Raw genomic sequence first — 15,385 nt, forward strand, 5'->3', positions numbered from 1 at the left:
CAGATCACCTGATGGAGTCATAAAGGGCAGTTTGACGGCAAGATAAAGCGGTAAAAACGTTCAAAATATAGTGTACACATAAACTGATATTGTTTTTTTAAGTGACAAGGAATAAGAACCTCACAAAACCCGACGTCATATAAACCAAACTATCACTTTAATCTAAAGGATATCAAAACCTTTTTCTACAAAAGAAGACAAACTGACAAACTTCTCCAATGTGGTACAACAACTGTGCCTGAATAAAATACAGTTTGATGGTAAATTTAACTTTTCAAATCAAGAACTACTGCAGAGTTAAAAAAATAATAATAATAATTTAAATCAAGGGTACAAATGTCAGCTCTCAGTATTTGATAGTTTGTTAACCAGTTGTACCCATGAGGTTTAGCAGTGCAACAAAGTAGGTGCATTATCAAAATGTCATGCTAGCTGCAGCATTAGCTGGTAAATCCGAAAAAAAAAAAAAATGAGGCGAGGGCAAAATTTTGTTTGCAAATACACTGACCAACCTTTGAATTTGGATAGAAACACACAGTCATGTTAGCTTTTTCCGAAAAAACTAAGAAACCCCCTTTGGAGAACAAAAGCTAGGGGAGCTCAAGCTAGCAGCTAGCTACGTTTCTCACACAGCCATAAATGGGCTGGAGAAAGTCACAGGAACACCTTCAAATCTTATGTATCATATATGCAAATAGCCCACTACCTTGATGAAGTGATTACATTTTTATCTAGACAGTGACAATTTAACGGTGCACTAATTTCTTCAGATTGTTGAGCGATGGTGTTCCTGTTATTCTGTCCAGCCCTGTACACAGACAAAATCAGAGTGTGCAGACGGTGGGAATTTCACACGGCTGTACCTGGTTGAAATTTTGTCGAGGTAAGGGAAGGGGCCGATAGCTGCCATGTATCTGTTTCACAGAGGAAATACTGAGGCCATTAAACAGAAGTTCACAGCTTACAGACACATAGAGAGACAGTGAATCAGGGCAGTTGTAGACTGACACACAACATATAAACACACATTATATGTTTACATATATGCACATAGGACCCAACATATGTTCTCTAACAATTCCATTACAAGTTTCAAGTCTCCTCATGTTTCAACAAACCCAACAAAGCAAACAGTTTATGTGCAAACTAACTGCAACAGGGAATCATGTTGTCAGATAAGTGGTGACCAAATGTTCCTTAAAAGCAGCCGCACAGACAAGTGTGAAATCTGTGTGAGAGTGTGAAAAAAGACCAAAACCATACACTGTAGGACGACACGTAGTGCACATAGTCAGAACCAAAGAGCCGTAGCTACTGTGGCAACATCCAGTGAGGACGACACTGACTGACGTAGCTGGTGACAGGACATCAACATCATAGTCGCTCTGGGAGAGCTGGGCACACTGCCGGCCGAAGCCCAAGTGAGTGTGGCCAAGATTAGACACAGGATTTTAGGGCTCTAATGTCTCTATCATATGACTTGGAACACCAATGACAGTGCAGTAAGGTCATAAAGGCAGTATGATATGTTGCCATTTGAAACACTGATGCGCTTGTGGTTTGCCGTTTGAGTCGCTGTTCTGTTTTACATGGGGATGATGGCTGCACATCCGTTTGACACCAGATCCTCCAAGACCAAAGCACAAAAAGAACCAGTGTGATGCACACAGCTAACAATGTATTTGTCTGTGAAAAGAGAAGAAACAATACAGTATATCTAGGCCTTACCCAGCGATTAAAGCAGTAGCTCAGCCCTGCTATAAAAACTGATGACTAATGCTGGGCCCCACCCGACAAACCACAAACACGCAAATGTGAATATGGCTGGAAACAGCTCCTTAGCTCGCTGCTTCCACTGCTTTAAAATAGCACTGGCAACTTGTGTAAGCGGTCAGTAGCAATAACGTGGGTCAGCTTGGCTCAGTGGTGGAAAGCTGTCGCCAGTGTTGCAACGACAGAATATGGAGCAAAGTAGTAAAAGCAGCAATAGAGCTAACAGTTGTTGTGTGGATGCAGTTTCAGTTCAGAGCTGCATGAGGATGAATGTTATTGCTGTAGGGGAGATTTCATGGGCAAACAGACAGCTGGGAAATATCAATAGTGATGTCATTAGTCGAATCTAATATATGAGTCTATCAGTGCTGTTAACACGTCATTGCCACATCACAGCCTGCTCAGAGAGAGCCAACCATAGTACATTTTATAGCACATTTCTGGTTTCATGTTTGTTTAAATCACACTGCACTCTTCCTCATTCTGCACAAGGTCAATATAAGTTATTTCACACTATTCTGTTTTATTATCTACCTCTATTTATTTGATCTTTTGTTGTTACTTTGACAATAACTACTCCCAGTGTCCACAAAAGAAACAACGAGAGTAACACAGTCATTTTTAGGCTCTTGCCAACTTTCCTGAACTTGACACGTGAAAGGCACAAGCTGCTGCTCACACAACACACACTGAACATGGTGAACTGCTGTCGAATGCTGGCACATGAACAAGAAGCCACCAACTGTGTGCCCCTAACCACTGCTCTGCCATACAACAGCCGTCAAACTGACAGTTCGGCGTGTATCAAACAGGAAGCCCTTCCACATGCAAGCATTTACAAAAGAGCGAGCATACTGTCCAGATACATACCATAAGTTTGACTGTGAGTGCGTATCCTATATGCTGCTGTATATACTACCAAGATGATCTCTTGAGGCCGGTTCACCTTAGATTCCCGCTGTGGAAGCACTTAATTCCACTCAATATGTCAAGCACACACGCATGCACACGCACACTTGTAAACACACATACAGACACACACACACACACACACACACATACACACACACCCAGTGGTGAAAAACTGGCTGCTCCGCCCTCTCAGAAGAAGCACAACTAGCCTGTGCTGCTCAGACTCCACCCCCGCAGCCACAAGGCAACAGAGCAGGCTGAGTGAGATTGGGCAGTCGGACGCACAAAGACCCACCCACTGCTCGCTCCCTGCCAGGAAAAATAAAGAAGTCATCTGAAGGGAAACTTTGGGCTGGGCCAGGGTGGGCTTTGTGAGGAGGGATGTTGCAGTTCGATAACAGACACGATGGCCCACAGCAAGATGTCTGTAGGAAGGGTTTTAATTGAGGCAGAGTCGAAGCATGAAGCAGTGATGAGGCAGAAGAGGATTTGCTGCAGCAGGGCTGTTTGGCAGAGTCTGGGTGTGTCTGACAGACTCACTGCTTAGGAATCTAGACCTCAGAGCCACTCAAACAAGAGAGACAAAGTGTGTGTGCATGTGATTGGAAAGAAAAGAAGAGAGGGAGGGGGATCACATCGAGTGTAGTCCACACCACACCCCAGCCCGAGCAGAGAGAAAGAAATACTGTAAATTAAAGAAAGACAAAGTTGGGAGAAAACAAATGGGTCATCAACACAAGTCCCAACATGCTCGCTCTGACCTTTGTGGGTTTTCAAAGTAGCCCCTGGACAAAGGAGCAGACAGGAAACACAGCCTCTGGACACCAGCCAGAAGTTATGTAAGAATTTTAGAAAAACACTGCAATGTAACCTCTCCCTTCACGACACACACACACACACACACACACACACACACACACACACACACACGCACACACTGTCTGTAGCATTGATTAGTTGACGATTCAATACCTCCTACAGTTCATCCACAGACATTTGATTAACACAGATAAAAAAAGTCCACTCAACACGTAAAACATGTAGAACATGTTGACAGGGGAGGGCTTTGGAAAACGGCACCCCCTTGTGTCTAAAAAATACTCATAGCACTTAGGTGAAAATGAAAGGAGGCTTGTCTCCTGAGACTGCAGGCTCAGTGTCTGTCAGCTCATGTCAGTGTGTTGTTTTATGCCTCATGAACACAAGACTAGCATATGTATACACACACATACATACATATATATATATATATATAAAATAAAGTGCTATACCACAAATGCTGAAACAAGAAAAAGAACAAAAAGCTTCAGCGTGTGTTGTTTTTTTTGTTTTTTTTTTTTATTTGTTTGTTTGTTTTGGTGTTAATTTCTCTGTATTTATTAGAGGATTTTACTTTTGAGATTTAGTGCTATTTGAATAATACAAACAGACAGGCACACTTTCTTTTCTGTATTACCTCATAATAAACTCTTGTTATAAATCCTTTTTTTCTAGGAAGATTTTCCATCATGAACATGAATAGACTTGCTTGATCATTACACCACCTTGAACAAAGATACACAGAGCTCAGGAATGAATATGGTAGATGTATTTTCTGTTTTCTTCAAGACCAACAGTCTGTCTTGTATCTGACAAATCTTATTTGTCTAAAAATATCTTAAAAAGGACAAAGAGGCAGACTAGACATCTCTACAATTTGTTGCATAATCCCTAAAATGGAATCCACTGGCAGGGCTTTCATAATGAATCTACTTTAACAGCTTTGCCCCCGACTGACTCCAAAACACAGCAGAGCCAGAGAGTGTCTCTTTGTGTGTGTGTGTGTGTGTGTGTGTGTGTGTGTGTGTGTGTGTGTGTGTGTGTGTGTGTGTGTGAGTGAGAGGGAGAGAGAGAGTGAAAGAAAACATGCATGCTTACACTGGATCCAAACGCCTTACTTGGTAACCCCTGGTAACCCTTATCTTTGCAGACAAATAATGAGGAAAAGCAGACCCACCCATCCAGAGGGGTCAACCATGGAGGGACCGGTGGGAGTGCGGTTGGGTAGGTGGGGGTTGGGGGGGGATTCCAGGCTGAAACTTTGATGCTGTTTCTAGGAGCTCACAGGCCAACTCTAAGTGGGAGGTTTTATCGCATCATGTTTCTTAAAGTCTGTGGGAAAGTACAGGACTGATTTGCTGGAAAGTGATCACAGTACAAACTATTCTATGATATAAACATACAGGTAAAAACTGGGAGATTAAAGGATAAAGTCGTCTTTTGCCAAAAAGTTCTGGAGGTTATAGAGGACTGTGTGTGTACTGTTTTTACCTTGAAAGCTGACTGTGCAGAAACAAGGGGGAGAGGAACAACCAGGAGAACCTGACAAACCGGACTCATACCTCTTTCAAAAAAACAGTGACACAGATTAGAGTTGGAAGTTGATCAGACGGATGAGCTTGTTACAATTAATCAAATTGCTATGAATTGTGGAACGGGTCACTGGAAGTGTTGAAACCGCAGAGTTCACAGCAGCTCTACTAAGCTTTTTAGCCTGTTTTAGCTCAATGTTTCTATGGTTGAGTCTTACAACTCTCACAAAACCTGTTTCAGGCAGCAGCAGACTAAATGTTTTCACACACAGACTCTGAAACCATTTCATACCACTGGGCTGGCGTTGTTGACAAGCAGACAAAGATAGCACCTAGCAGGTGATGGAAGTAGGTAAAACATCTGGTTGGCTAAAGACCAAAATATTTCTCCCAAGAGTTCGTGGAGACTGACCACACCAGAGATAAACAAAGAGTGAAAAACTCATTTATTGTAAAACCAGGAAATAAATAAAAAGTAAAAATCACGCTTTGCTCACATCAACCATTGTTTCGGCAGCAGCTATATTTTACTAAACAAGTTTATGATAACCCACTGTGCGCTTCCTGCTTTTCACCAAATCACAGGCAGTACAAGTAAAATCAACACCTAACATCAAACTCAAACTATTTTTTCAGGCGTTGGAGACCGAGCTCGTCAGGTGCCCGGAAACATGATTTCACATCAGTTTGTTGACGAGTCCAAGCGGGCAAAAAAAAAAAAAGAGCTAAAAAGAGCTCTCCATCAATGGTAACTCCACGGGAATAACCAGTGATATTAATAACCGAATGGATCAAATTCATACATTATGTTCAGTAATATGTGTCCTATGTGAAAGAAAAATAACCATGCTTAGTGGCCCTTGAGGCTGTGCTGTTTATAACACCGAGGCAAACAGATTGCTGGATGATTGAAATGGGAATGGGGGGAAATTTTGCTATTCTTTGATCCTTAGCGCCAGGAAACACCTTACAACTCAGATTAGGTTTAAGGCTCGGCTCTGCGTTGTCCTCAGCTGGACTTCAGCAGCTCACCTGTGCTTCAGGTCATTACATTGGCACATAAAGCAGGCACAGTTTGCCTTGACATAAAGGTTTTATATTTGATATTTTCTTCTTTTACTCTGTGAGAGATTCAGTCTCTGTCTGCATCAAGGTGAGTTTAACTTTCTCTCACTAACTTTTTCTTTTCTTTTATTGGTTTATTTATCTGCTGTCATATAGTTTGCCCTCTGTTAGGTGTGTTCCCTAATCCAAGTTTCTTATTTGGAGAAACATACGCAGCTATAGTCTACTGAAAAAACACTTACTACTTCATTTCTTCAGATCGTATACTATCATACAATATATTTTTCTATATATTCTTAATATCACCGACAAACACTTTTAAAGCAAACAACAGTGTTATTGTTGAATGTGTTTTCCTGATGTCTGTTGGTTTACTGATTTCAGTGTTGCATGCAAATCATCTTGCTGATATTTGAAACTTGCTTAAGCTACAGATTCTATTACCTATATATCTTTATTTATCTTTATCTTTTTTAAATGAATATCATCATCATATGCATTTTACGGCCCATGCTTATTTGAATTCTGCACATTTTAAGCCTGAACTATTGTTCACTTATGGTATGTTCAGGTGCTGATGAGATGCTCAGAAATCTGAGACATGAGAGATGGCCGGAGAACAGCACTGACTGCATTTACCACCTCAAATCAAAATCAAACACAGAGCGCATACATGGCCATTGTCACAGACTGGCTCAGGGAAAGTGACAAGAAGGAGGGGCACGCAAACGTTGTGCTGAAGACTTAACTATTTATTATAACAAAGAGTTAAGACAAATAAGCAATGGGGTGTTAAGCCATGCAAGCCACGCATGGATGAGTGGCTGTGTGTGCCGTGGAGGTGTTTAATGTGCACAAGCAAAAGACGATACCAAAACAAATGGATGTCAGCAGGTAGAAGGGGAAGGCAAGTGAGCACATGTTCCGGCTTTTATAGTCTGGAAGGCCCAGGTGAACTACATCAGCTGATGACCCCTCCCTTGTCAAGCAATTGCCTGTCGGCCTGGACAATCTCCCAGGCAGTGGGAGGGGCATCACACCATAATAACAGGGATACTGTAAATCTCCATTCATTAAAAACTTAGCAGCAAAGATGTTCTGCTTTTTAATTCACAATGACTTCAGAGCATTAATGTACTTAACATCAAGAGTGACAATGATGACACAATCGAAAAGTTCTAACCCGTTTTATAGTGGTATTTAAGTACAAACACAAATACCTTCCCTCGTTCCCTTGTGTGCATCAGTGTCCCCCACACTCACAGTAAACTATAGATGTCCTTTGCTCTGCTGCTTGTCCACGTACCTTCTCTAAATTTAGCGTTGCACTTTCCCCCTTGTTTGTTGACCCACACGTCACCGCACTCTAAAAAAATGCACAAGAAAATTTCGAGTTCCGTCTGCTTACCTACAGTATCATCAGTCAGTATATGTTTGCAGAATGAACTATCCTCGAACTGTTTGCCACATGACAGAATAAATCTTTGGAGTACATCAGCTATAATAAAGCTATAATGTAGTTGGGACAATTTTGAAACTTAGCACATAGTAATCACAAGCTTACTAACATGTCATCACCAACTTTAGCTTTCCACTTTCATGTGTTTATGTGAGGTGATACCAAGAATCTTAATCATTATATCACATTACAACTTCCAGTAAGTTGCAGTAAGCAGGCTGCTGGGTCTTCATTACCTATCCTTACTCGTTGGGACAAACATCATGTGGCTACGAGCATTAGCTTTTCCTCGAGCATGGCAGATGTAAACAGACAGCAGAACAAGTGTAGAGAAAGAGTTTGGTGCTAAACAACAAGCACATTTCCAGGTGAGCCCAGAGGCCTGGAAACTCTCCCAGAGTTACTTTTATATAACTCATATGACAAAAGCCTGAGAGCAATGGTTGGTTCAGCAGTTGAGCTAAAGCCAAACTGACAGTGAAGTGAGAAATCTGACAGCACAAGTCCCGATGAATGCTGGGAAATAACACACGGCCTCCCAACGGGATGAACACCAACATTTAAAAACACATTTAACGGGAAATGGGAGGGTAATATTTAGCTGTGCAGGATATGTGTCAACAAAACTGTCTGTGTATTAACGTCACATGTACACAACTTGCTCTCCCCCTCTCTCAGGCACAAACACACACACACACAGCCTGAGGGTTTATTACAATGTTACACATGATGAAGCAGACCAGTTGCTGTTCACATGTCAGTGCATAAATCATGATAAACCAATAATATATAGAGGCTGTTTTGTCAGCATAATGTGTATTTTACTTTTGATACTTTATAGTTTGCTGGTAATACATTGACATATTATCAACTTGTTAGCAAACAGTTGCTTATTTACACAACCAGCAGTTATGGAGAAACATTATCCTTCGTTTGGAGTCAAGTTTCTGGCCAGCTGATGAATGTCAAATATTCACCCTCTTTTAGCTCTTTTTTGCTCTCTTCTCTCCTGAGCGAAATATCTGGCTCTTTAGCTGCTAAATGCATCACTATGTTACCAGCTGGTCTCCAACTCTGTCTGTCTGCTGTTCGCTGTTGAGCAGGTAGTGCACGGTGGGTTTTTATGAAAACGGTGCTATGAGAGCGAACCAGCAGCTGGCACTCACTGTAAAGCTCCACAAAGCTGAAGGCAGCTGCGGATTCAGATGATAATTCTCTGCAAGTTCGTCACACACAAATGCACAAATTTTACTTGAAAAAAGTTAATTTTCCATTGAGGTATTGCTACTGTCATTTAACCAAAAGACTTTAAAAGTGCACTAAAAGTGCTCCAGTTTAATCCCAATACATCTTAGGAGATTGTGCTCAGTAGGTTTTGAATGATGTTGAAATACATTATGTAAATTAGACATCAATTATAACTCAACAACATCCACATGGATATGTGTGTTTGACAGAGTGAAAGTGTGTGTAGGTGTTCGACTGCTGTCTTCATGTCTTTTTGTGACTTTGTTCTGATGGGTATTCATGTACGGTCAAAATACGTTTCCCAAGTGGCCTTTTCCTGTCTTTCTAATGGTTGTGGTGCCATATGACAGTAAGTCAGTAAGTTGTGTGGGAGGCAGACTGCTACAGCCCAGAGCTTTGGCCCAAAACTGAAGAAAAAAAAAAATTCCCACCAAAAATCCAAAGGTCTGTCTGTGCACCCTCCTCCTCCCTGGACACATTTGCTATTTAACCTTTCACACATAGAGTGACGCAGAGCAAACTACCACAGCCCTGATAACAAAGAAGTTAGATCAGGACAGTCAGTGTCGCAGTCGTCGTCTCTGCCAGACATGTGAAAATGTAACAAGAGATACTGACGCTGAGGCTACAGGATATGACCTAGAGTACATACAATTTGGAGTTGTGCAAAAAATAAAAAAATAAAAACCTAATTATTCCAGCTACACACCCTTTATGGTTGCTGCTGCAGATTATCACAGGGGAATGCTATTTGGTCATGACAGAAAAATCCAAATCCTCTCTCATGAGGGTTCCCAAACCAGCCTTGATGTTCTTTTTCATGACAATAAAATCAGCACGCTCAGAGCACAGACACACCTATCACCTTCAAAACAACATCACTACCAGGGATCTCTCAGATTTTCCTTGTGGTTTTGTGCTTGTAGCAACTGGTAGCAAACACAGCAGGCATTGCCCCAGCCTTGATTTAACATCTCACTACATCAAAACACAGTGAACTAGCGGAGGCTGACCAAGAGGCTCTCACATTCCAGCAGAGAGAGAGAGGGAGAGAGGGAGCGAGAGAGAGAGAGGTCTGACTTGGACAGGAGCCAAGATAGTTTTCCTCCTCATGTGTGTTTCCTCTACAAGTCCTTCATTGTACATACAGTACCCACCAGACTCACAGACGTAACAGCAAACAACAACTGCAAATGTACTGTTATATTCACGGACTGGCTCACAATGACAAAACAAAACACATGGATACTTTTGGATTAGTTGCTCAGCACATACCATGGCATTAGCACTAACACACACACATAGACATACACACATGCACACACCTGCTCCTCCACAGCCACATCCTGCAGTGCCGGGTTGTCCCGTGGGCCTCGGATCCAGCTCAGTATTTGGCCCATGTTGGCTGAAAGTGCCTCCAAGTGTGTGTGTGTGTGTGTGTGTGTGTGCGTGTCTGTCAGTCTCTGGCTTGTCTGTCGGCTTTCAGCATGTTTCCAACACGCAGGGAAGGGAACAGGAGAAAGAGAGAGAGAGAGCGAGAGAGAGAGAGAGAGGGGGAGGGCAGAGGGACTGAGAGGGGGGCGTGGTCGGGGAGCAGAGGGGGCAGGGGGGAAGCTCAGACGTGGAAGTCACAAGAGGCCGGGCTGTAACTCTCTGGGCTATAAAGGGAAGTGAGCTGACCATGGACTGACACCCACCTGATGAGGGGCCATATCTGAGCTGCTTCTCAGATACCACTTCAACACACACATACGCACACACACACACACACACACACACACACACACACACACACACACACACACACACACAAGGGCATGCACGCATAGAAATATGCACATATCAGCATATATGCAAAACAGTTCACCTAAGACACTGTCAGTTTTATCTGGGACCCTTTCTGAGCTACTTATCAATAGGCACACACCCAGATTTGCAATGATATACAGGCCTTGAACACACATAGGTACATACACACAGCTATGCACACACCTCTTATGCGCACTCAGCAATAAAACACAGCTTGTGTAACTATCCTACCTGAGTAATTGCTGATGAGAATAAAGGGAGGGGCCATACTTTGGTTTTATACTACATCGGCATCAATTATCTGCAAAGGGAGATCCGGCCCAGCTGAAAACGTTCAATATAACCTCTTAATCACAACAGCAGGGTGTGGTACTGATTGGGTCCTGGTTATCATCTGGTCACCTGGTCTAAATGTTACCTGGGAATCAATAACCACTGGTTGAGCCAGTCTGTGTCAAACGGACGGGATTTCATCATGATTTTGTATCAAAACAGACTGACGACAGCGAAAAGTGTCTCTAGGAAACAGGAATGGAGGGAGTGTTTCTACAGAACACATGACTAATATATTTGTTAAACCTTAAGGGATGGGTGTTGGCTTTCTGAACCCTCACCTACAAGATCTTTTTTTAAGACGGATGTTTTATTTTGAACTTTATTTGAACAACAATATTCAAATAAATTAGTTGAAAGACTAGAGAGAGTAGATTCTATAGCTGCTTCTGATTTGAAACTTGCAAAAAAAAAAAAAAAGAAAAAAAAATTATATAACTGAAGCCATTACATTGTTCCCATTGTCTTCATGACACTTAAAGTGCAAAGTGCAATTCCAGTCATATCACTGAGGCTTTACATAGCCTTTGACTTGGGTGTATTGTGCGTCCCTTTGGGCAGTTCTTGGGTGGAGTGAGCAGACAATGCTGCATTTGAGTGAGTCACTGTGGAGGAATCAGTCTGACAGTCAAGCCTTTCACTTATGAGTGTTTTAGAAGCACACCTCAGCAGAACATGAAAATAATGTTTAAACCAGCCTGACATGAAACTCCTGTTTGTGCAGCACACAGGTTGAATGGTCAGTAAAGCTACATGTCCAGGTAGAGATGTGAGCTGTCCCTTTCAGCAGGCCAAATATAATTCATTGGTATTACAGCCTGTAGCGGCACAGTAGGTGTAATATGATAGAGGCCCACTGATAGAAAATGAAAATTTGCTCTTATATCTTCAAAATACAGACAGTTGAGGCAAATTTAATTGAACAGAATTCATTAAAACGCATAACTGTTGTGCATTTAGCTGAGGTACATTATTTCAGTGTATTTCAGGGGTTTGCAAACTGTGAGGTGAGGGAAAGCTGAGGGGGGGTGGAGCACAGAGGGGGGAGACATGGGGCAAAGGTACAACCTGAGGTGAAACAGACAGTTGCATGTTGCTCTAAAAACAACAGCGAAGTTAGTTTTTGTAGTTTGGCCCATTGATTAGTCCCACTTATCAACACGGCCAGCAGAGGTGAAGACAGTTAATGGAGGTAATTAAGGAACTTTAAAACCTAAATGCTGCAATTTTTGCTGTTATGTTTAAAGCAGCCAGAAGACATGGAAATATATATATATAATTTATTTATTTATTTATTTTTAACTTGAGAAAAAGTTAAAGTTAGCATTATGGGAACTGTATTTCCCTAGAGCAGGATATCCCCTAAATAAAAAGACAAAGACAATCACACCTGACAGCTGGAAGGGGACAAAGCATGTACAGCACAGGTACATATTTACATGTTGCAGCGCACATGTACTTGTGTAAATAGTCCTGCTTGCACATGTGCGTTCACATGTACCTGTACATGCATGCAGACTGTTCCACATAACCCAGAGAATGGCACATTCCCTGTCAGACAGACACGCCTTTGGCAAAGAGAAGTGCCAACTGACTCAGCCTGTAAAACTAGCTGTTGCACCATGGGAAACAACAAGCGATATGTTGTACGATAACCTCCCAAGGAGCTACATAAGCTTTTATCACTTTTGTGGCATGTGGAGTTAGAGTTTTTTTTTCACCTGTCACTTGACATTTGCACCAAAAGGTTCAGCGTAGTGACAGAAACAACTGATGAGCTCAATATATTCAATATTGTTGATGTAATGAAAATGAATGAGGGAAGACTAGACGTTGTCATTAACATGTTTGTGTAACAGAGTATGAACATGAGTATGTATATGTAACTGAACTCCTCCGCTAAACTGGTGCTCCTCTTTATATTTAGACCCATGTCACACTACAGTCACTGCTCTCTCAGCCACAGTGGTTCAGACGTCTATAAACTCTGCACATCACCTCCTCACACACTGCGTCACCTACATTCGACTGTTCCCACAGAGAAATCCAGGGCGTCTACATCAGCTAACCAGGAAATGCATGAATGATAAACTTTTACCACATTATAAAAAAGATATCAGAAAATAAATGTGGTGAAATCCTGTAAATAATCTCAGGAAAATGGTGTTTAATTTCTAAAAAGATAAAGACGAATTCCTGGTTAAGATAAGCATGAGTCCAAGTAGGAATAACTGGTTTACAAAAAAAAAAAAAAGATAAAAATAGCTCAAGAAGAGCTTAGATGGCACAAGGTCTACAGTAACTCAAATTAACAAGATCAGAGGCAGCAGGTAAAACCTGAGTGTTAGTGTCACCGCCTCATAAACAGAGGGAGCACAAACACCTTTCTCAGGCAACAGGTTTTCAGGCAGGAAAGTAAGGAATCAGCATTTGTGAGCTCAAACATGCCTGCACTCAGCAGAGGGAGACAAATACTAACTTAAATTTTCCTTCCCATCTATAGGATACTGCAATCCATCACAGGCATTTTACCTGACAACAATACAGACTCAGCAACACTAATGTAAGTATGTTACACACAAGATGATTAGTTAGAGAGCTGTCATTATCATGTAGTAATTGTTAAACATCCCAAACAGTTTCTAATGAAAACTTTATAGAACAAATAAGTTAGTGTTTGACATATATGCCACAAACCTATCTGCGTCTTCAAGTGATTCCAAGGTTGAGAAACTGATGCATTTCACATTATTTCTTAATACCAGCCGATAGAATCTGTTAAAATCCAGGTAGATAGCAGCTGCTCTTCAGCCCTGCACTTTGAAGCACATTTTTTATCAGTCACGCACAGATTCTGCCTGCATGCACACAAAAAAAAAAATCAATATTTTTCTCCTCAGGTTTCAGAGTCTGTGAATGACAGATGGAGGAGGTGGAAGCTGTGCCTTGCCACAGCAGGACCCTGCAGTGAGATAGTAGGCTGAGGACTTGCTACTGTGTTGGACATCAAGTCCAGTGCAGCTGGGAAGCAGCTGCCCCTTTATACTACATCCACAAACACACAAACACACACACACACACACACACAAACACAAACACACACACAAGCTTGTTACTGTAGGTGCAAAGTCTTCAAAGGCTGAACTGAAGTTTTTGGCATTATGTTCAATGGGATGTCTGTACAGGATGCAGTGATTTCAACCTATTACTCATTTCACATCTGACGAAAAAAGCTTTGTGTGAAAGTCATATGATCTTATTGCTATTCTTGCTTTTTTAGAAGTTTGTAAAACTGTTTAAGTCGAATAGGCTATTACAAAAGCAATCGCATAAAATGATCTGGTCAAATATATGTTAGTATTTCTATCATATATTTGCACAAGCAGCAATAGAATAACTGCATGCCACTCAAATAGTATGTTTTTATCTAAGAAAATGTTTAGCATTGACTGAATTAATTTAAAATGAGGCGCAACAGTTGCAAGATATTGCAGTGTCTTTTACAACTGATCCTCACCTTGAGGAGTAACTGGGACTTATTCAGAGCCGAGTGTGTGTGTGTGTGTGTGTTGAAGTTTATCTCAGTTCAAACATTTACACGCCCTCATACATAAATACTGGGTATGACAGAATATGGGCAAAGCTCTTACAATGACTTATTTCAATTCAAAGGTTCGGCTATCTGCAGCCTATGCCAAGTTCAACGAGCATTCAGCACAGCTCACACACTTCCAGACAAGTTGTGCTGGTTTTCTGCAATAAAAGCACAGATGTCGCGTCCCTATACGGGTGCCAAGCTCGACTTTAAAGGCTTAGAGTTGTCAGAGGGCAGCGCCGGAGGGTCAAACTGAAGCGAGGGGGTGGGGGGGGGGGTGAAAAGTAGCAAAGGATATACTCACAAGACTCATCCAGTACGCTGCATACGCCATGAGGGATCAGGAGCAGAGGACGCCGGCCTGGAAATAGTGAACCACCCTGCACTGCCGCTCTCTCCTGTCCTCACCGCAAGATCCTCAGTCTCATGCCTCCTCAAACACTGATGCGCCACTCCCCTCACACTCCAGGTAGCGCTCACACTCAGATGTCTCTGCTGCAGGCGTCCGGAGGAAATTATCACTCTTTTTTTTTCTCTTCCGCATAATCGAGCACTGATCTGCAGCCTTACTGTGTATACCACCCCTTCATTCCCACCGCAACACACGCACACGCACACGCATTTCCAAAGAAGGGACTTGGGAGATGGCTATTGTGATTGCTCTCAGCTAAAGCCCAGCGTCTGCGGGGTTTGACCTGGTGCCTTTCCCGTCTGGCGCCATTATTTATTGACTCACCGACGCTCTGCTGCATTTCTTCGCTTCTTTTGCTTTTAAGCAGCAACATCCTGTGCAGCCTTCCAGCAAACACACATGCCACATACAAAACACGCAGAGGAAGA

At 42.1% G+C, this 15,385-nt stretch overlaps 1 protein-coding gene across 50 annotated transcripts in view; it reads right to left on the bottom strand.

Annotated features, from left to right (window-relative positions):
- The window catches only part of cast (calpastatin), a 36,614-nt gene that overhangs the window by 20,977 nt on the left and 252 nt on the right, over nucleotides 1–15,385 (bottom strand). For 7 of the 50 annotated variants that reach the window (XM_071493071.1, XM_071493062.1, XM_071493052.1 and 4 more), the window contains exon 1: nucleotides 2,644–2,786. The exons of 6 other annotated variants lie outside the window; for them this stretch is intronic. In XM_071493071.1, the coding sequence (XP_071349172.1) occupies nucleotides 2,644–2,646 (3 nt within the window). In that variant the 5' untranslated portion in view covers nucleotides 2,647–2,786. Of the gene's footprint in view, nucleotides 1–863; nucleotides 915–2,643; nucleotides 2,852–10,133; nucleotides 10,326–14,849; nucleotides 15,008–15,385 lie in introns of those variants that run through there. 37 more of the 50 variants (XM_071493059.1, XM_071493056.1, XM_071493046.1 and 34 more) reach the window with 16 other exon arrangements.

The sequence above is a fragment of the Trachinotus anak genome, unplaced genomic scaffold (genome assembly GCF_046630095.1).
Source record: "Trachinotus anak isolate AG129_WGS33_773 ecotype Australia unplaced genomic scaffold, CSIRO_AGI_Tana_v1 ptg000013l, whole genome shotgun sequence".
Taxonomy (NCBI): domain Eukaryota; kingdom Metazoa; phylum Chordata; class Actinopteri; order Carangiformes; family Carangidae; genus Trachinotus; species Trachinotus anak.